The following is a 22,643-nucleotide window of genomic DNA, read 5'->3' on the forward strand; positions in this document are numbered from 1 at the left end:
ATGAGGATATCATCTAAATAGACGACCACAAAACCACCCAGGAAGTCTCGGAGGACCTCGTTGATCAAGTCCTGGAACACTGCAGGCGCATTGCTGAGGCCAAACGGCATGACCAGATACTCGTAGTGGCCAGAGTGCGTATTGAACGCCGTCTTCCACTCATCTCCTTCTTTGATACGGATGAGATTATATGCTCCGCGAAGGTCGATTTTAGTGAAGACAGTAGCCCCTCTTAGCTGATCAAACAATACCGAGATGAGCGGAAGGGGATAGGTGTTCTTGACTGTGATATGATTCAATCCCCGGTAGTCAATACAAGGTCTTAACCCTCCGTCTTTTTTTGATACAAAGAAGCATCCTGTTCCTATGGGAGACTTAGATGGCCTGATGAAGCCTCTCTCCAGGTTTTCGTCGATATACTCCTGCATGGATTTTGTTTCTGGAGCAGAAAGGGAATACAAACGCCCCTTAGGTAACTTGGAACCAGGAATAAGTTCGATGGCACAGTCAAAGTCACGATGTGGCGGTAAGGTATCAGCAGCGTTCTTGGAGAACACGTCCCAGAATTCATGATACTGTGAGGGAAGCCGCTCAGGAATAGGCTGAATCATACGCAGAGATAGTGACAAACAAGACTGTGTACAATAAGTACTCCACTTGACAATCTCTCCTTTTACCCAGTCTATGACAGGGTTATGACAGGAAAGCCATGGGTGGCCCAAGATCATAGGAACCGACGAACAATCGATCAGGAAGAAGGTGATTGACTCAGAATGGAGAGCTCCGATCTTCAACTGTAGTGGCGGGGTCTCCCAGGAAATCTTGCCACCAGGCAACGGACCTCCATCTAAGCCACAGACAGTAATGTCAGAGTTGAGTTTTACCATCGGAATTCCGGCAAACCCAATATCAAGGAAGTTGCCTGCAGCTCCGCTATCAATGAAGGCCGACAGGTCCACAGAGCGAGCCCGGAAGGTGAGCTGTGCAGGGATTAATACAGCATTTTTCGGGGAGATAATTTGCAGACCTAGGTGAACTTTCCCCTCATTCCCTAGGCATGGTCTTTTCCCGACTTATTTGGGCAAGAACGGGAGAAGTGGCCTTTTATGCCACAGTATAGACATAGACCTTGCGAACGTCTCCTGTCTCTCTCTTCAGAAGAGAGACGATATGCTCCTAATTGCATAGGCTCCTCACCATCCTGGGAAACAGGAACGAAGGCGGATGGAGGTGATGATGTTTCCTTTTCAGTTTTCCGCTCCTTATATCTCCTGTCAATTTTAATGGAGTGTCACGGGCACTAGGAGTCTTTACCCAGGGATCACCAGATGGTAGGCTTACCAGAGCAATGTAGATGGTAATCGAATACTCTGGTAGCTAGGTGATCACGGAACATGAAATGATGGCCGATGAGATGCTCAGGAAAGTCTATGACTAGCAACACTGGTAATAATGAGGTAATAATACACAAGGAACTGTATGGACAAGGACACGTGAAGATAGTCAGTGGTCTGCGATAGCAAGTTGTACCACTGCTATAGGGAGGAGGAATGTCCAACAGAAACAAGGAGGTGATGAGAGTCAGCGGTCTGCGGGTAGCAAGTTGTACCGCTGTCTGGGTGAAGGAATGGAATCCAAGTGGAGGTATCCGGGTAGTCAGTGGTCTGCGGCAGCAAGTTGTACCACTGCTATGTGAGAGGATGATGGAACAGGTGATACCGGAAACAGGGATCAGTGGTCTGACATCAGCAAGTTGTACCACTGAATATATATGTGAGGAGGTGCACAGGGGAAGACTGCAACACAGGATATACACAGGCACCTTATACACGATCCACAGTAATATGCACAATATAGATATACATATAGATATAAATGACTGAGCAGGTCTGCAATCTAGAAAGTCTCTTGAAGTAGTCCAGCACAATTATAACACAGTCAATGATGGCAATAGACTCAGCGGATAGCAGACTCCAGAGAGAACCAAACACAGTCCAGCAAGATATGCAATACACAGCACAGTCAATGAGAAGTATGCATACCGTGGTTCAGCAGTAGCAGTCAGATGGGATAGCAGCGGTACCTGAGCGGCGGGAGGCCGCCTGGATAGGAAGTCCCTGGATAGGTGAGGCAGCGGTCTAGCAGGTGCAGCGCACAGGTGAGTAGACCAACAGGGACCCGAATTCACAGGAGTCAGCAACACGTGAAACTGGACTCATAGGAGACCCAGGAGAATGGAGATGATCCAGCAGAGGGTAGTAGATGAGATACAAATCAAATGCTGACAGGAGGGTAGAGACCAGTGGAACACGTGAAGGCGTGGAGAGTGGATCAGCAGGAGATGGAGGATAGCGCTGACCACAGCAGCAGGACTCAGCGGCACACGGAGGTAACCAGTAGCAACCACAGGAACCAACAGCGATGGGAAACAGGAGTGCAGCGCAGGGCAGGAGCTGTTGATCACGAAGTGTAGCAGATGGTAATGAAAGCGGCAGGCTCGAGGAAGTCACAGCAAAGATGAGATGAGACTGTAGTGCACGGAGGCAGCGGATAGTAATCAGCTGGCAGTCACGATGTTGAACACCGGCGAGTTGAAAGCAGGAGGCTGTAGTGCACGGAGGCAGCGGATAGTATTCAGCTGGCAGTCACGATGATGAACACAGGCGAGCTGCAAGCAGGAGACTGTAGTGCACGGAGGCAGCGGATAGTAATCAGCTGGCAGTCACGATGTTGAACACAGGCGAGTTGCCAGCAGGAGACTGTAGTGCACGGAGGCAGCGGATAGGAATCAGCAAACAGACTTGATGAGAAGCAGGTGAGTGAAGTAAAAGCTGGAGTGCACGGAGGCAGCGGATAGCAATGGGCAAACAGTCACATAGATGTAAAATAACGTAGAAGTGGTTTAGAAGACTGTAGTGCACGGAGGCAGCGGATAGGAATCAGCAAACAGTCATGATGATACAGTTGATGGTAGAAGTGGTATGGAACCACAGTAGTAGAAGTGGTTTGGAAACCACAGGAATCAGCAGCGCTGAATACACGAGTAATACAGGAACACCTTCAGAGACTCATGAGGAATGAGACTCCAAGATCAGGCAACGTGGTGTTGACCACAGGTGCTTAATATAGGGAGGTTGCCTGATCTGCCAATTGAGTTAAAGGGGTATACACTGAAGTATAGAAAAGGGCTGCGCATGCGCAGACCCTCATGATGGTGGACGACCACGGTTCCTAAATGTCCGGGAAGAGGCACTCACGGTCCGGTGAGTGACATGGAGAGGTGCATCAGATCCTCCAGAGAACTAGGAGACGGGTATTGCACCAAAGAATCTTTAATCTGTTCAGATAGGCCGAGACGGAACTGACTTCGTAAGGCAGGGTCGTTCCATCCACTATCAGGTGACCATCTACGGAATTCAGCGCAGTATTCTTCTGCCGACCGTCGGCCTTGTTTCAAGGAACGTAGATGAGCTTCCGCGGAGGCCACTCGATCCGGGTCATCATACAGTAGACCCAGTGCCTCGAAGGAGGAGTCTACGGACTGCATGGCCGGACTGGTCTGCGGCAAAGAAAACGCCCAGGACTGGGGGTCACCCTGTAGAAGGGAAATAATAATCCCAACTCTTTGCTGCTCTGAACCGGAGGAGCGGGGTCTCAACCGAAAATAGAGCTTGCAGCTCTCCCTGAAGTTCCGAAACAGGGTTCTATTTCCGGAGAACTGATCTGGTAAGTTCATTTTGGGTTCACAGATGGGACCTGGAGTCGGTTGTGAAGCTTTTGTGGCTTCTTCTTGAACAGACATACGCTCAGCCAATCCCTGCATCATCTGATACAAGGACTCAACGTGGCCTGCTAGGGTTTGTGCCGGAGACAGTGTGGATCCACTTGTATCCATTCTAACCTTGTCTCCGTGAGTGGGCCGGTTATAATGTTAGGAACCCCTCCAGCCGGCACAACACAACCCGGAATCTACTCTGCCAGTCAGGTGTTCACTGGAGCCCCTGATGGTGGGGACAGACTGGGCCGCAGACTGACAGAGGGTCGTGAAGTGCGTACCAGCTGGGGAGAACCCAGGCAAGAGGAGTCAGGTCCACGCAGAGGTCAAGGGCCGGCAGCAGACAAGAGTATTGATGAACAAGCTGAGGTCAGGGGTCACAGGCAAATAGCAGAACGGGTAAACAGGCCAGAGATCAGGGTCACAGGAAACACGAGCAAGGTCCAAATCAAAGCCAAGGGTCATACACGGGGAGTCAAATAGCGATATCAGGATACAGGACATGAACTAGCAGGTTAGCAGACTGGAACACAGGAGCTATAACCGGCAATGAGGCAGCAGACCTCATTGCCTTAAATACCCAGCTGAACCAATCACAGGTTGAACACACTCCTGCAGGTTAATAAAGCAGTCACTAACAGAGCCAATCAGGGCTTGCCCCTGGCCTGCACAGTTGCAGGCTAATGCCTGTAATTGCCTCCTATAATCTGCCCATATTAATTAGCCCACAGGCTGTAGAACGCTGCGCCCGGCCTCCTCCTATTGCCGGGACGCAGCTCTGAAGCGTCTACTGGTTGCCCCGGCAACGGCCGGGTTATGGCCGGAAATGACGTCCCGGTCGTCATGGCGACGGCCGGGACGCGGGTGAGTGAGTCGCGGCGGCTGAGCACCGCCGTGGCTCGTAACACGCTGCTACTGCATTCACAATGGCTATGGAGGAAACTTTTCAAGTGGGGAATAAAAAATGGCCCAACATGCCCATCAGATCTATCCACATACAACCAGATCTCCCCACATGCCATCAAACTTCACCAAATGCCCCTTGCAGGCCCTTCAGACCATTTCACATGCCCCTCTGACCTCTTTGCATGCCCCTTACATCAGATCTCCCCTTATTCCATCACACCTAACCAAATGCTCCTTGCATGCCAATCAGACCTCCCCACATGCCATTCTAACCTCTTTACATGCCCCTTACATGCCCATCAGACCTTCCCACATGCCATCAAATCTCTCCACATCCCACTTACACGCCTATCAGCCTCCCCACATGCCCCTTACATGCCCATCAGACCTCTCCCCATACAATCAGATGTCACAACATGCCCATCAGCATCCCCACATCATCATCATCATCATTTATTTATATAGCGCCACTAATTCCGCAGCGCTGTACAGAGAACTCATTCACATCAGTCCCTGCCCCATTGGAGCTTACAGTCTAAATTCCCTAATATAGACACACATGCCACAACATCACCCCACATACCCCTATATGCCATCAGACCTCCCCATGTGCCACAACAGACCACCTCACATGCTCCTTATATGATATTAGACCTTGCCACATACCCCTTATTTCCCATCAGACCCTCGCACATGCCACAAGATCACCCCACATGCCGCTTATATGCCATCAGACTTTCTCACATGCCCCATCAGACCACCTTACATGCACCTTATATGCTATCAGACCTTCTCACGTGCCACATCAAATCACCCCACATGCCCTTATATGCCATCAGACCATCCCACATGCCCCTTATATGCCATCAGACTTTCTCACATGCCCCTTATATGCTATCAGACCTTCCCACGTGCCACATCAGACCACCCCACATGTCCTTATATGCCATCAGACCACTCCACATGCCCCTTATATGCATTCAGACCTCCCAACATGTCCATCAGCTTCCCCACATGCCCAATTTTGAGTGGCGTTATCCCTTAAAACACAATCAATAAGACCTACGTACTGTATGCAAAAATAACATTTGTACAGGATAAAATATCAGCTATGACATGTACAGTGTATGAAAGGGTCTTTATATTACATTGTCTCTTACGATGTTTCTATTGCATATATGGAATTGAATTGAATTACAATAAAACATATTAATGACACAGTCTACAAATCATTGTGTAAAAATACCACTAGATGTTTGAGTCAATAGATTTTTTGCACATTTTTCCCAACAGAATCAATATTCTCTCTACTTCATTTTGCTGATTTATTTCTGTGAGATTAGTTTGAGGAGTGTGACTGGATACAAGTGGTGACTGAATTATTGCCATCTACTGGCCTATAATGACAGTTCTTGCAATGTAATCTCAAAATGAATAAAAATTGCAAGTGCATCATAAACTAACACTGACCGAGCCCATCATGCAGAAAGTACAATGTATTTTCTTTAAAGAGTAAGTTAATGCAAAGTTACATTTCTGCCTCACTTCTTTAGATACTATTTCCTTCAAATTTAGAAACCTAAATTACATCGGGCACTGTCGTTAGTTTTCAAATTAACAAAGCACAAAGTGGCACAGTTTAAGGTTTTGTAAAGTTCAGCTGGTGGATTCCACGCTCAGGAGGAATTACACAATCTCTTAGCGACGAGATGTTTTATCTGTATCAGAGAGTGGAGCTTAGTCCGTAGAGGCGTACAGAGGTTTACCTGGAGAGAAGAGCCAGAAGGATAGTCTACCAGAGCCAAAAGGGTTAGGAACCAGAAGGGTAGATGTCCACAGCCAAAATTCAAAACACAGAAAACAACCCAATAGAGGAGTTTAGCTGCTAGGAGACTGCAGGTCACAGCCCTTGGTTCGATCCCTAGACGTGAGAGAAATAGGAGAAACGGTAACAAAGCGAATAAACAAAGGAAGTAACTTAGGAGATGCTGGAGTGGAGAGATGAATGGTACAGCTGACACACTGCAGAAAGGAGATCCAGAAGGGATGGTCAGAAAACTAGCTGGGTCCGGTACATGATTCAGATGGCCGACTTCACACAGGGATGGAACAAGAGAATAGTCAGAAGAATAGCCGGGTTCGGTACACAGGTCAGATAACTGGACGGCCAAAGGGAGATACAAGTTTAACAGCAGACAACCAGGGTCTGGTACACAGGATGGAATCAGCAGACTGTAGAATCACAAGTACATTCAGAACTCACTGGAGACAGAAGATAAGTAACCTGTTGCTCTGACACAGGTTTAGCATCAGAGCCTCTCTTTTATACAGGAAGTCATTTTAAACTCCCTGCCATGGGATCATGTGACCATCTCCGCCGAGGAGTCATGTGACCCGCCCCGCCGCAAACCCGGAAGTGCTGTGCAGCTGACAGAACAGGAGCGCGGAGAAGGTAAGAATCCTCACACTCTGTGTTGTATAATAGTCACCAGACTGTGCTCTGTGTTGTATAATAGTCACCAAAATGGGTTCTGTGTTTCATAATAGTCACTAGAATGGGCTCTGTATTGCATAATAGTCACCAGACTGTGCTCTATGTTGTATAATTGTCCCCCAGACTGTGCTCTGTGTTGTGTAATAGTCACCAGAATGGGCTCTGTGTTGTAGTATATTCACCAGAATAGACTCTATCGCAGTTCCAAAGCTAGGATATGGAAGCGAATGGCATACTGACCCAAAGGGAGTGTCCCTTGGCGTAAATGAAGAAGATCAGAATCTGCACTGGAGACTCTGCCAGGTTCATCAAATACCTTTTTGAAGGATTCTAAGAATGTATTGTACACCTGTAGAAGTCACCAGAATGGACTCTGTATTGTATAATAGTCACCAGAATGGGTTCTATTGTATAATACTCATCAGAATGGACTCTATTGTATAATTCTTGCCGAGTCTTACATTGTATTTTGGATATCAAATGTGCTCCGCATTGTATACCAGTGATCAAATTTAAGGACATATATTTCTGTAACAAAAGGAGGCATTTAGCTGGCAATATGCAGAGAAAGCAGGGAAGTAGAGTAAAACATTTGTGCAGTAATGCACCTAGAGTGAAGACTTATGTATGAAAAGCAATAGTTTAAATTTGGTTAAACTTACATGATCTGAAATCCTTCCTCTCAGCAAACAGACAGGGCGTGTCTGGTTGTGCAAACAGAGGCAGTGATGGGTGTTTTCTTTTAAAGAGAAGGTGGGCGTGTCACCTGTCCATCAAGCTAAGGCTGGGGGAGGATCATGTATAAAAGCTTGTTTGTTTCATTTGTTCAGGGAGACCATTGCTGGGTGAGCTGGCTGGTCCTGAGAGAGAGCTGGACTATGTATAGCTAGTGTTTAGGGTCTCCATGATTGCTGTACAAGTATACGGTGTCAAACATTTACCATCCTGACAATAAAGCACCATAAAAATGAAGTTGTTGTTCGCGTGTGCTTCTGCAGTAGCGGGCTCTTGCCACATTTCCTTTTAATGGAAAAGCTCTCTTCCCCAACAAAACATTTCCAAGCCTGATTACTAACACATGGCGTTAGGGCTGTTTTTCTATCGCCACTTTTCGCAACAATAAATAAAAACACCTATTGCAATAATTTTTCATAAAAATCTGGCATTCTGGCTAGGAGTGATACTGGCCACCAGCGATGAGCAATCACGAGCCGTCTAACTAATTTACACATGTGCAGTAGAACTGAAAGCCCAGACTTGAGCTTTCAGTACCTTTAGCAAAAAAATAATAATAATAATGAAAAAATGCCTTATTGCAACATATTGCTCAACAGTGCTGGATAGTGGAGACAACAGGACATCCATAAAACAGAGACATACAAGGTGGACAAAATAAAGAAATGGGTTTAAAGATTTGAAGTTGGTTGGAGAGTCTGATCATATCCTCATGAACTATTGTTCTTGTCTAGGTCTCATAATTTCATTATTTCATCTTGAAAACCTTCTGTCCATATTATTCATTGATCCATCTTATTTATTGATAATCCCTTACAATACAATAGCTTGGGGGGTATGATTAACAGATAGGGACAGTGCCTGATGATATTAGGATCATTATCAGAGCTAGAGATCTGAAAATCAGGTAGCAGGCAAAGTATTCAGAACTCCTTCGTACTCATTATCACATCTATGCATTTAAAGTCTGGTCCATTCAATCGAATAATGAGAAAGTGTGAACTGCGTCACTGCAGTTAATCAGCTTTATTTTTAATGTGCTTTTCACGTGTTAAGTAATATACAAAAAGGCATTAAGAGACCATGTTGGGAAGCAGTAATGTGGTGTCAAAAACATGTTATGTCAAGCATGAGTCAAAGGAAGTTAAATATTGGTTATCAGCATCGTGTCAAGATAATGTTAGTCTCGGCACACTATGCTTGTTGGCTTGACAAGGAGCAAGAACATCAAGAGAGCTAAAATTTAGGAGGATTTTTCACTTGTGTTAAGAAAATGTCATTCACACCATGTCAAATGTGATTGTGTTTGACAAGCGGCCCGTAACCATTCCATTAACCACCCCATTGACCAATCTCGAACGTAGGCGGAGACAATAAATGCTATTGAAAGCCAAGAGTGGATGGTTTGAAAGTAGCCAAGTATAGGTTCTATCTAGCCCAGAATAAATAGTTGTCCCAGGCTACTGCCGTTTCACTTAGGCACAGGAATTGGTTCATATTGTGCTACAAAAACTATTTTCTGCACCAAGCTGCAGAACCTTGGTAAACATGTGTGCTGAGAACTATATTACAATGTAGTGATGGACAACATGTCACCTATATCTCCAAAAGTGAAACGTGCAACAGCATCAAGGGAAGGAGGACCAGGGAAGGATCATTTAGACTGATACTTCTGGAGGCAATGTCCAGGACAGAATGAAAAGTCACAATATGCAAGAAACAGGTCAGCACTGATTAAATGAGTCCAATCACCATCATCAATTATTTATATAGCGCCACCAATTCTGCAGCACTATACAGAGAATATTTGTCATCAGCCCCTGCCCCATTGGAACCTAAATGCCCTAATACACATACTAGGTAGGGTTAATTTTGACAGCAGACAAAATTTAATTTTTGGAGTGTTGCAGGAAACCCACACAAACACAGGGAGAACATGCAAACTCCACACAGATAAGGCCATGGTTGGGAATTTAACTCATGACCCCAGTGCTGTGAGGCAGAAGTGCTAACCACTGAGCCACCATGCTGCAAATAATAAAGGTAATATAAAGTCTGTCAGTAAATTTATAGTTGGCAACCATGGTCTGCACTAATGTGAAAACAGCTGTTGGCCTGGGTTGCTATACCAACTCCATGCCCAATGAAGACATTTTTAACTGTTTTGGAATTATTTATATAGTAGCATAGTAATATAGTTGATGAGGTTGAAAAAAGACACCAGTCCATCAAGTTCAACCTATTTTGGATCTCCTGCGATTCCTCACTTATATTTGAAATTGATCCAGAGTAAGCAACCGCCAATCTGTTTCAATTGTGAAAATGTCCACAGATCCAATATTGCAGTCCTATTTTTACCCTATATCCACTACTATCCTTCATTTTAATTAACGGTCGTATCCCTGGATACACTTTTCTGCAAAAAAATTGTCAAACCCTTTCTTAAACATATCTATTGAATCTGCCATCACAACCATCCCTGACAGTGAATTCCATATCTTGACTGCCCTTACTGTAAAGAACCCCTTCATCTGCTGGTTGTGAAATTTCCTCTCCTCTAACCTTAGGGGGTGACCGCGTGTACTGTGTATAGTCCTTGGAGTAAAAAGTTCTCATGAAAAGTTCTCTGTATTGATCCTTAATGTATTTGTACATAGTAATCATATCACCTCTTAGACGCCTCTTTTCTAAAGTAAACATGCCTAAACTGGCTAACCTTTCCTCATAACTTAATGACTCCATTCCCTTTATCAATTTTGTCGCCCTTTTCTGAACCCTTTCTAGTTCCAAATTATCTTTTTTTATAGAGTGGTGCCCAAAACTGTACTGCATATTCAAGATGAAGTCTTACCAACGTTTTATACAGTGGCAAAATTACACTGTCTTCCCTTGCATCTATGCACCTTTTAATGCATGCCAATACTTTATTTGCCCATTGCAGCTGCTGCTTGACATTGAGTACTATTGCTAAATCTACTGTCTACGAGCACTCCCAAATCCTTTTCCATTATAGATTCTCCTAAATTAATTACATTTAATTTATAGATTGCATTCTTGCTTTTGATCCCTACATGCATAACCTTACATTTATCTATTTTAAACCTTCCATTTGCCTGCCCAATCCTCCAGTTTATTTAAGTCCCTCTTTAGAGAAGCTACATCTTGCTCTGATTTTATTACCTTACAGAGTTTAGTGTAATCTGCAAAAATAGAAACTTTACTCTCTAAACCATCACCAAGGTCATTAATAAATATATTAAAAAGGAGTGGTCCCAGCACAGAACCTTGAGGTACTCCACTTAAAACTTTTGGTCAATTAGAAAATGTTCCATTTATCACAACTCTCTGTTCCCTATTCTCTAACCAGTTTTTGATAAAAGTACAAATGTTGTTTCCTAGACCCAGTTCCCTTATTTTGTGAACCAACTTCTTGTGTAGCACTGTATCAAAGGTCTTTGCAAAATCTAAGTAGACCACATCTACAGTGCTAACCTGGTCTAAATTCCCACTAACTTCCTTGTAGAAACTAATTAGATTAGTTTGACATGACCTATCCCTCACAAATCCATGCTAATAATCTTATTGCGCACCAAGTAATCCTGAATACTATCCCTTAATATATCTTCCTGTAGTTTCCTCACTATTGGTGTCAGGCTTACAGGTCTATAATTCCCTGGTTGTGATCTCATCCCCTTTTTAAACAACGGCACCATATCTGCTATTCGCCAATCCCTTGGTACTAAGCCTGATGAGATTGAATCTATAAAAATTAAGAATAGCGGTCTAGCTATTTCTAAATTTAGCTCCATAAAAACCTTTGGGCGTATGCCATCTAGACCTGGAGCTTTATTTATCTTAATATTTCTTTGGACTTCTTCCTCTGTCAACCAAATATTAATTAATGGTACGGTTTCATTTCCATTTTTATGTATTACTCCTACAATTTGTTCCTCTCTAGTAAATATTGAAGAAAAGAAAGTGTTTAATAACTCTGCTTTTTCCTTAGTATCATTTATCAATTCATCCATCTCACTTCTTAGGGGGTCCTATATTATATTTTTTTTTAATCCTTTTAATCCTTTTGCCATTTATATACTTTATAAACTTTTTGGGGTTTGTCTTACTTTCTTTTGCAACTTGTTTTTCATTTTCTAATTTAGCCAATCTAATTTCCTTTTTGCATGTTTTATTACATTCCTTGTACCTACGGAAGGACTCCTCAGACCCTTCAGACTTAAACAATTTAAATGCACACTTCTTACTATGCGTTTCTTCCCTTACCTTTTTATTTAGCCACATTGGTTTAGACTTAATTTTTTTACATTTATTTCCCATAGGAATGAACTTAAACATGTATGTTTCCAACAACATTTTAAAGACAGACCACTTTTCTTCCGTATTTTTTCCTTCAAAAACTTTGTCCCAGTCAATGCATTTTATAGACTCCTTTAGCATATTAAAATTTGCCTTTCTAAAGTTTAAAATCCTAGTTGATCCCTTATACCGTTGCTTCTGATAACGAATTTCAAATGAGACAATATTATGATCACTGTTTCCCAAGTGCTCTCTTACTTGAATATTTGATATTACGTCTACATTGTTTGTTATTACTAGGTCCAGTATAGTCTGGTTCTTAGTTGGTTCCTCTACTAATTGGGACACATAATGATCTTTTAGCGTGCTCAGAAATCAATTTCCCCAAGCTGTACCACAGGTCTCAGTAGTCCAATCAATGTCTGGAAAATTAAAATCCCCCATAATTAAAACTTGACCTAGTTGTTTAGACTTTTTAATTTGCTGTAGAAGTTGGTCTTCCTCACTCATACTAATATCTGGTGGTTTATAGCATATCCCTATGAGCAACTTCTCTGAACTTTTTCCTCCGCTGGACATTTCCACCCACAATGCCTCTATATTATCACCAATATTCTCGCAAATAACTTCCTGAATACTTGGTTTTAACTCTGGCTTAATATAAAGATATACTCATCCTCCCCTTTTTTTTTTAACTCTATCCTTCCTGAAGAGAGTATAGCCTTCCAAGTTGACTGCCCAGTCATGTATATCATCCCACCAGGTCTCCGTTATACCTATAATATCATACTGCTCATTCATTACTACTAGTTCTAACTCCCTCACATCTTGGAACAATTGCTCCAAGTGTGCATACATATGACAAGATATGCATTGAGTGAGATCATCAAGCCTGCTACCACTCATCTTATTATGGCTAACCTAACTTCTTATAGGCTACAGTGAACTTGAGAGTACTAACCTTTGCTAGCTACTTACCAAATTAAACCTCTTCCTGGATTCAACTCCTTACTGGATCTAACTCCACACTTTAAACAAACAGCACTTGAAAACAAAATGTAGTGGAAATCACAAGCTCAATGACATCGCTTACCTCCACCTGTTAAATATAGCTTGCACTAACCAGCTGCATCAACTAATGCAATTAAACTACACCCATTAGCTCTAACAAAACAAAAAAAAAACAGACACTTAATAAACACACAGATAAACAAATCCCCTTCAGTAAACACTCTGAATAATTCCCCAATGTACATCACTCTCTCAACACAGCACAGCAATCCTTACTGGATCTAACTCCACTTTTAACAAAAAGCACTTGAAATCAAACAGCAGTGGAAATCACAAGCTCAATGAAATCGCTTACCAGCACCTGTTACATAGAGCTTGCACTAACCAGCTGTATCAACTAATGCAATTAAACTACACCCACTAGCTCTAACAAAACAAAAAAAACAGACACTTAATAAACACACAGAAAAACAAATCCCCTTCAATCCCCTTTCAATTTTAGTTTTGACTAGTGAGTGCCTGAGTAGTAGAACGAAAACAGGGTTTTCATCCAGAATAAAATGTGCAAGATACAGTTAAAGAGCATAATACTGGGCTGATAGTGACTTTAAAAGCCAGCAACAGAGATTGATGGATGGCAGCATGTACTATATGTGTAAACAATAATTCCTATAGGGGTGCTTAAGGCATAGAGATTGCTGGCAGGTGGTAGTTGTGATTGCCATGTTCAACAAAGAACTCATGCTGAGAATTCATATTTCCACTCTGTGCTGAGTATTGCGTTAGCACAGGGTCATCCTCTACAAGCCAGGGCGGGCTGCTGATTGATTGCTGATTGACTGTAAACACACAAACAAGTCCTCAAACATCAGTTTTTTCCCATGACTGAGATCCAATAAAACACAATGACAATATGACAAGAATGACACAGTGTTACATTGCTTTAAAGACAGCAAGGTGAAAAATGACAGTTCTGGTATTAGTAGACGAGTTTCAAAGCAAAACAGGAGAATGTTGGTGATACAGAAGGCAGCAGTTTGTGTATACATGTGTGAGGTGTACAGATATAAACTGGATAATCTCAACTTTATCCAGACACCTTTGGGTACTTGGAATTCCTTAAAAATTCAAATAAATATGTTCACAAGCTGTGATAATTGCAGCTCGGATGAAGGCCTCCGAATCTAAAGGAAAACAAACAAATGTGCGTTATGTATCTTGAAATGTAGTTTAAATAGGGGATAACAGTGTTTCAAATAGATTAAGAACTACCGCAGGTGTACTGATCTCTATAAGAGTCTTGCACAATAGTCAGGTCACTCAGTGATGCCTCAGGCTATACTACGGGGGCCTGCAGCAGACTGCAGCCAACATACGGTATCTGCTAATTATTTATATTACGTGCGTTGCAGCTACACAATGGAAATTGACAAGTTATCGAGACTGAGAAAAAAGTGCAGTTCAACCATGTATGGACAATAATTATATCCATAAGACAACGGAAAAAATTTATTACGTTTTATAATATTTTTTGCTCAATTTTACCATAGACAAACAGGCTCTCCGCAAAACTATGCTTTAATTTAAATAAAATGCATATGATGATATTGTCCCTTTAATATGTTTACCACTATTCAATATATCATACCGATCTAGGTAATCATAATACATTGACATTATAGAATAAAATGGCTGGGGAAAGAAAAGACAAATATAGGGTATTTTATGAAAGATTAATCAAATAAATCATTGCGTTTTGTTTGCTTTTTGTTCTTTTTGAGACAGAAAACAATTTTGTGCTCTCCCCGGGTCATGTACAGCAACTGAGAGTTCAATTGTCTTCTTTCTGTGTTACTGGAATACAACCAGCAGGGGGCCCCATTCATTCAGAGGTGAATAAGGTGAGGGTGACTCCTTCAGTCAGGAAGCTCTGCTTTTCTGAATAGATAAGAGATAAAGGGAGTGGGGTCTAGTCTGTGAAGTGAAAGGACATTTAAAGGTAAACTGCCCATAGATAGGCCGATCTGGTCACTTAGTGACCTGTGTCCACTTTGTAAGCCACGGGGCTCAGCAACTGGACCAAGGGTCCAAGTGCGGGCTGTTATCTATGCCCCCTTCCCTTGGTCCTGCCCTCGTCCTCTGAAGAACCATGGATGGGGTAAGTGCCCATTCTAAATTATTATGATTAGCTGTGAGGTGATGTCATTGTTATGTAATGTGAATCCCCCCATCTTCTTATATCCAGAAATGACTTCCATCTGTATTGTGTGATGAACCACAACCGTGCTCAAGGTGAGCGTGCAGTAAGCAGGGCTTACACAGTTGTACTATGCTGCGTAAGCCCTGCTGCTCATGAAGAACCCACAAAGTCTTGGTGGTCCCTACCCCAAAATATAAATACATATCGGCAGCACAGTGGGCTAGTGGTTAGCACTTCTGCCTCACAGCACTGGGGTCATGAGTTTGATTCCTGACCATGGCCTTATCTGTGTGGAGTTTGTATGTTCTCCCTGTGTTTGCGTGGGTTTCCTCCGGGTGCTCCGGTTTGCTCCCACACTCCAAAAACATACTAGTAGGTTAATTGGTTGCTATCAAAATTGACACTAGTCTCTCTGTCTGTGTGTCTATGTTAGGGAATTTAGACTGTAAGCTCCAATGGGGCAGGGACTGATGTGAATGAGTTATCTGTACAGCACTGCGTAATTAGTGGTGCTATATAAATAACTGGTGAGGATAATGATAATATTAATTGAATTCCCCCAAATACACAACATGGACCGGTGGATTATGTGTGGCTGGATGTCTGGGGAAGTAAAGTGAGCAGATCAGGTGAATAGCCAAAACTGCCCAGGGTTTAAACTCAGACATGTTTGGATGTAGCTAGTCACTCTCCAGTCATGGTATCTAAAGTCCACGACTGTAATATTATGACAACCTCTGAGCTTTGGCAAAAAAAAAGGGGGGTGGACAATTTTAGAGTGTGCCCCTTCCTTCAGTATAAGCTGTTTTCTTAATGCAAAGGCCTCATTTTGCTACAGTGACTTATCTTTGTAATTCATTTGGTTTCTGTAAACAGTTTCTTTATCAGCTATATATAATAGAAAAATAAAATTTCACTGTACTAAAATATTCTGGTAATAGAGGCAAGAAATAGACTATCTATGACACTGTATTACAGGTGTAATTATACAGCGGACGTAGTGGTGTCTTTATTTTCTTGTGTATTATTATTATTATTATTATTATTAATTTTTACTTATAGGGCGCCACAAAGTATCCGTAGCGCCGTACAGGGACAAACAATGGCACAGTACAAGGTGAAACAGCACAGTACAAGTAACAGTAAGCACTATAACTCTGGGGGCTCAGGCACAGCATGAAAGAGAGGGAGGGAGGGGAAAAGTGAGTATAGGCAGGTAACTATGGCCCAAGAGGGTGGGCACAGATGACAGGTTGAGAGTCACTGAGGGGAGTGGAGAGAAGCGAGAGGAGACAGAGGGCAGAGGGACTGAGAGGAGGTGAGCTGAGTAGCTGGAGAGCGCAGTTAAAAGTGATGGAAACAGGAGGTAGGAGAGCCCTGCTCAAATGCTATTAACTTGTTCCAGAGTAGAGTGGTTTTTAATCTGTATTGGAAAACAGTAATTTAAGAACATATTTCTACATTTTCTATCAGTAATAGGAGCAAATAAAGATTTTTCATGCTTGGGATTCCACCATACTAGTTTCTAATCCGCTCTGTTACTTGTATCTACCAAGATCCGATACAGAAGCAGGCAACACGTTGCACTCCAGCTGCTGCACAACTGCTTGCCTCTGTCTCAGGGCATGTTGGGACTTGTAGTTCGTAGACGGAAAGCCACAGGCTGCCTAAGCCTGGTTTAGTAAATAAGCACTTGAAGAATGCGTTGGCTCTGTATCCCCATCTGTTGGTCACTTATGGTACTACAACAGCTGTACATTTATTTAGCTAGTTGAGTGGTTCCTAGCCGTTGTTGTGATGTGACACATATGCAATATGATTACTTTGTACATGACGTACCAGTGTTAAAATATTGTAATAAAATTAACCAAAATCATGAATAAATATATGTATGCTTGAAAATAAAGTGAATACAGCTATTATATAGCATTTAGATAAAATATGGTTTATATATTATTATTATTATTATTATCCTTTATTTGTAGGGCGCCACAAAGGGTCCACAGCACCATACAGATAGCATAGAATAAAACATGACTAAACAGAACATAGCATTACCGGACAATACAATATACACACTGCAGTTCACACTGTAGATAAAATCACAACACAGCTATAAACAGACACACAGTGCAATACGGTGTAAGTGAATCCCAAAACACTTAGAATCTAGAACAGGGAAGGAGGATTGGTGGTGGAATGGACCAGATCAAGCTGAACCTGTGCCCAGGAGTGTGGGCGCCACTAACAGGATCAGAGTCAGTGATTGAGTTGCGAATGTAGGGGAGATGGGGAGACCAAGGGCAGGAGCCCAGGGAGGGGGCGTAAAGTGAAGTTGGCATGCAGAAGGCAAAGGTAACAAGAGGAGGAGGATATGAAGCAAGAGGGACTGCTCGCGTGAGCTTACAATCTAAAGGGAAGAGGCAGACAAGCGGAAGACACAGAGTGATAAGTCAGTGTAAGGCAACTAGAAATCTGATGGGAGGGATATAAACAAGAGTGGGTGTCACAAAGAGAGGAGGGTGAATGAAGGTGAGGAATACTTTGAGTTAGTGAAGAAGGCGCATGAAGAAGTGGGATAAGGGGGGAGGGGAGAGGTTATACAACTTTTCTGTACAGGTGGGTTTTAAGGGAGCGTTTGAATCTTTGCAGGCTAGGGAATAGTGTGATACAAAAAAGGAGAATGTTCCAGAGAAGGGGGGCAGCACGGAAGAAATCTCAAATGTGGTAGTGAGATGGGGTCACAAGAGCGAAGGTGAAGTGGCGGTCTCTGGAGTAGAGGAGTTTGAAGAGGATTCTGTAGCAGAAAGGGAGCGAGTGCAATCTGTATTCTGTAGTGTATATAGTCAGTATATTTTAAGAGGTTTCCTTGTTACCCATAAATGGTCAAATAATCATGAAAATTCTGGAGCACTGGTTTAATAATACCTCTGCAGCCAAACAATCTAAATATTTTTACAGCACATTTCTCCCTTAGTATAGTACTTAGTACATTTCTTTTTTACTTAGTACGCTGTATAGTATGATATAGGTTTGTTGCAATCTGGAGAATCTAAAGACGTTGCAGTTTATGTAAATGATCATATTATGTTAGAGAAATGGAATATTAAAAGTATACAAAATATATTTATAGCAAATAGTTCAAATTTCCATTACAGTACATATAGAACACACAATTTAACCTATGACATGTTTGGTAACAAAATGCAGGTCATTTACTAACAAAATACAATAGTGAAAATGTACAGTTATGGATTAGAACTTAGTTTCATTGTCTATTTTGCCTTAGACTAATTGCTATTTGATTGCTATGTTACTGCACATCTTCCATATTGCTCTTTGTTAGTAAATATCTTCCATTAGAACATGTTAGCTCATTTCTTACTTCGTTGTCAACTGGTCATACAAATGGATGAACAATAAAGTAACGGACCGTTTTTGGTTCAACATTTAGGTTACAATCAGCAGTATAAAAGGGGTGAACACTTCAATACATTGTCCATGCCGATTTCATTTCTGTTTCATCACTTGTTCATCCAAGAGAACGACTTTGACATGTGACCTCCAAAGTGATCTATGTTTAGAATCTTAGTGCTTTTTAGGCTTTTCTCTGCTTCTTTAGAAGATAAATGTACAACTGGACACTAATCTAATGTCCTCTCTTGCAGGTAATGCCTTTGTAGTAAGTCTGGCCTTCGCAGACCTCGTGGTGGCTTTGTATCCCTACCCATTGGTGCTGGTGGCTATTTTTAAAAACGGATGGGCCCTTGGAGAAATGCATTGTAAAGTGAGTGGATTTGTCATGGGATTGAGCGTCATCGGATCCATCTTCAACATTACAGGGATTGCCATCAACCGGTACTGCTACATCTGCCACAGCTTTGTGTACGACAAGCTCTTCGGGGCTTGGAATACAATGATGTACGTGTGTCTTATATGGACTCTTACTTTTCTGGCCACTGTCCCGAATTTTTTCCTTGGGTCGTTGGAATACGATCCTCGGATCTATTCCTGCACTTTCGTTCAGACCGTAAGTTCCTCCTACACCATCACGGTGGTGGTAATCCATTTCATTGTGCCGATCACTGTGGTGAGCTTCTGCTATCTCCGTATATGGATTTTGGTGATTCAAGTAAGAAGGAAAGTCAAATCCGAAACAAAGCCAAGGATGAAACAGAGCGACTTCAGGAACTTTCTTACCATGTTTGTCGTCTTTGTAATTTTTGCTTTCTGTTGGGCTCCTCTGAACCTCATCGGGTTAGCCGTGGCCATCAACCCTACAGAAGTGGCCCCCAAAATTCCAGAGTGGTTATTTGTACTAAGCTACTTCATGGCTTATTTCAACAGTTGCCTTAACGCTGTTATCTACGGACTTCTAAACCAAAACTTTCGGAGAGAATACAAAAGGATTTTAATGTCGCTGTGGATGCCAAGACTGTTCTTTCAGGAAATTTCTAGAGGAGGGACGGAATGCCCAAAGAGCAAACCTTCCCCTGCTCTCAATAACAATGACCAGATGAAAACGGATACTGTTTAAATCCACTGTGAAAGGACGAGTGACACAGAGCCATTGAACACTATGACTTTATATCAAGCTCTTTTCACACAACTGCATATTTTTTTTATGTTTGAAAGGAAAATGCACCAAAAAATAATATTTTTTTATATGTCACATAAATGCATAAACTATAAATTAGTTCAGTTACTTTTTCTTACTAGGGTAACAAATGAAGTAGTCATTGTTTTTATAAGGCTGGAGCTAATTTATTGCTGCTCAAAATTGATCCCTGAGCCCTGTCCATAGAATTGTTTTCCTCTTAAAGATATTGTGCGTCTTTTTACACCACCTGCCAAGTACATATTCCCCCCATGTGTGCCTGGAATGGGGGTCCCTCTGTTGGTTAACCCCATCTTTACCAGCTAGCTCCCACCCAGTATTGACAGTCCACAGAGGAGAGTCCCTGGAAGTAAAATTAAATTCTTTATAAAGAGGAAAATATCCTAAATATACATATAAAGAAGCCACATTTACGACCTGACCTAGAGTTGAAATTAAAGTCCTATATGAGCCAAGATGTTTCTGCATCCTTGTGTTTTCATGTCTTTACCTTGAGTTCCACATATTTTAAATTAAGATACGTACAACCTTAAATCTAGTGGATACATTTGTACAGAACAAAGATGCAACCATTATCACCTTCAACTCCAAGACTTGCACATGGTTTGATGTAGCTCAGAGGGGTGTGCTTAACCTGCGCCTTCGTGCCCTCGTTGTAATGCATTTGCACGTGAATGCCTCTGATACACCTCTGCAGAGCACAGGGCTACAATAGCAAGATATGTGCAACTCTAAATACGGATGAAACTTGTTGACATGTACAGTGTCACGATTGTGCACAGCATGACACATCTTTACCAAAATGTACTAGCACGCAACTTTAAATCAGACCTATAATTGGGATGAATACAAAAGTGGAAGCTGCTCAAATCAATTTATAGGCCATAACAGGTGCTTGAAAGGGTGGGGTTATCCTGCAAGGAACATACACACAACATTTTTTCCCTACAATTGGGATGGTTTATTGCAGGCCTGGCCAAACTGTGCTGTGAAACTACAAAACCCAGTATGCTTTGCCAATAGATAGTCAGTTGATTACTGAAAGGGCATGCTGGGACTTGTAGTTTTACAACACCTGGAGAGCCACTGGTTGGCCAGGACTGGTTTAGGGATTGCTGTAGAGGGTCCTGCAGTGCTCTGCTGGTCTAGCGGTGCCGACAGTGTGCCAAGAGAGTCCTGTCGGCACCGCTAGACCAGCTGCCACATAAAAGTCATGGGATAGTTATGCCCAACTTGCAGGGTTTGTGTCCAGGAGCCTGATTCATTAAGGATCTTAACTTAAGAAACTACTTATTTAAGTCTTCTGGACAAAACCATGTTACAATGCAAGGGGTGCAAATTAGTATTCTGTTTTGCACATAACTTAAATACTGACTGTTTTTTCATGTAGCACACAAATATCAACTTTAAATTTCAATGAACAAATAAGCTATCAAGTATTTGTGTGCTACATGAAAAAACAGTCAGTATTTAACTTATGTGCAAAACAGAAAACTAATTTGCACCCCTTGTATTGTAACATGGTTTTGTCCAGGAAACTGAAAAAAGAAGTTTCTTAAGTTAAGATTCTTAATGTACAACCCCTAAATATATTGATTATTCTGTTTTTATATCCAGCAGTTATTTAGCATTTGAGTACAACTTCACTGCCTAGGGGTAAATTTATCAAACCTTCTAAATAGGAAAAGTGTAGGTGTTGCCTATAGCAACCAATCAGAATCTAGCCACCATTTATCAAGTACATTCTAGAGAAGGATAGCTAAAATCTGATTGGTTGCTATGGGCAACACCTTTTCTTTTCCTTTTTTACTGTAAAACATTGCAAACACTCAATTATGCTTAATTTAAAAAAAAAATGATATCCTAATAATATTTCTTCACTAAATCAAAGTTAATTTTATGTGGTGCTTATTAAAAAAAAACAATGATATGTTGGGGACAACTGTAAAATAAATGTATTTTATAGTTCTGCAGAAGAAAAATAAATGTACCATAGTTTCTTATAACTATTTTTGTATGCGGCAGTGTTACATACAGATAAAACAAGAACTGAATGACTTGCCATTAAATAACGGAATGTTCCCGCTGCTGTGTATTTGTTGCATTTTCTTTAGCTATAATATACATACAAATACATGGATAGATAGATATTTTACCTTTTGAAGGACATGTATTTGTTATTGCAACAATTAATAATATCATAGGATTTTCAATTGCAACCTTCAGGCAAGGTCAATTATTTACTAAAAGTTATTAAGGTAATAAACAGAGACCAGTGAAAGTACCTTTATGAGCAAACAGTACAATTGTGCATGGTTAACATATTTGCACCTGCGTGCACCTGTTTAAAATCTAAGGTACACACTGGAGGTTTATCAGTCAATCATCGGCCAATCAGTCAATATCAGATATCGTGTTAGACGTGTATACTTACACGATGAATGACAGTCGCCCCAAAGTACCGGTTGTCGTCTTATTTGGTTGGTCGGCATGTTTGATAATCTCGTTCCAATCACCTTCCGATCCTACAGTGTGTATGTACTCACCAATCACGATCTTCATAGAGTTTACAGAGTCATGATCTTTTCAG

The 22,643-nt window shown here is 41.8% G+C and overlaps 1 protein-coding gene across 1 annotated transcript in view; it reads left to right on the forward strand.

Annotated features, from left to right (window-relative positions):
* MTNR1B (melatonin receptor 1B) overlaps positions 1-20,892 on the forward strand; it is a 190,779-nt gene extending 169,887 nt beyond the window's left edge. The window contains exon 2 of the mRNA XM_075198723.1: positions 19,104-20,892. Coding sequence (XP_075054824.1) covers positions 19,104-19,972 — 869 coding nt within the window. The 3' untranslated portion in view covers positions 19,973-20,892. The remainder of the gene's footprint in view (positions 1-19,103) is intronic.
* The last annotated feature ends 1,751 nt before the right edge of the window (positions 20,893-22,643 follow it).

The sequence above is a fragment of the Mixophyes fleayi genome, chromosome 2 (genome assembly GCF_038048845.1).
Source record: "Mixophyes fleayi isolate aMixFle1 chromosome 2, aMixFle1.hap1, whole genome shotgun sequence".
Taxonomy (NCBI): Eukaryota; Metazoa; Chordata; class Amphibia; order Anura; family Limnodynastidae; genus Mixophyes; species Mixophyes fleayi.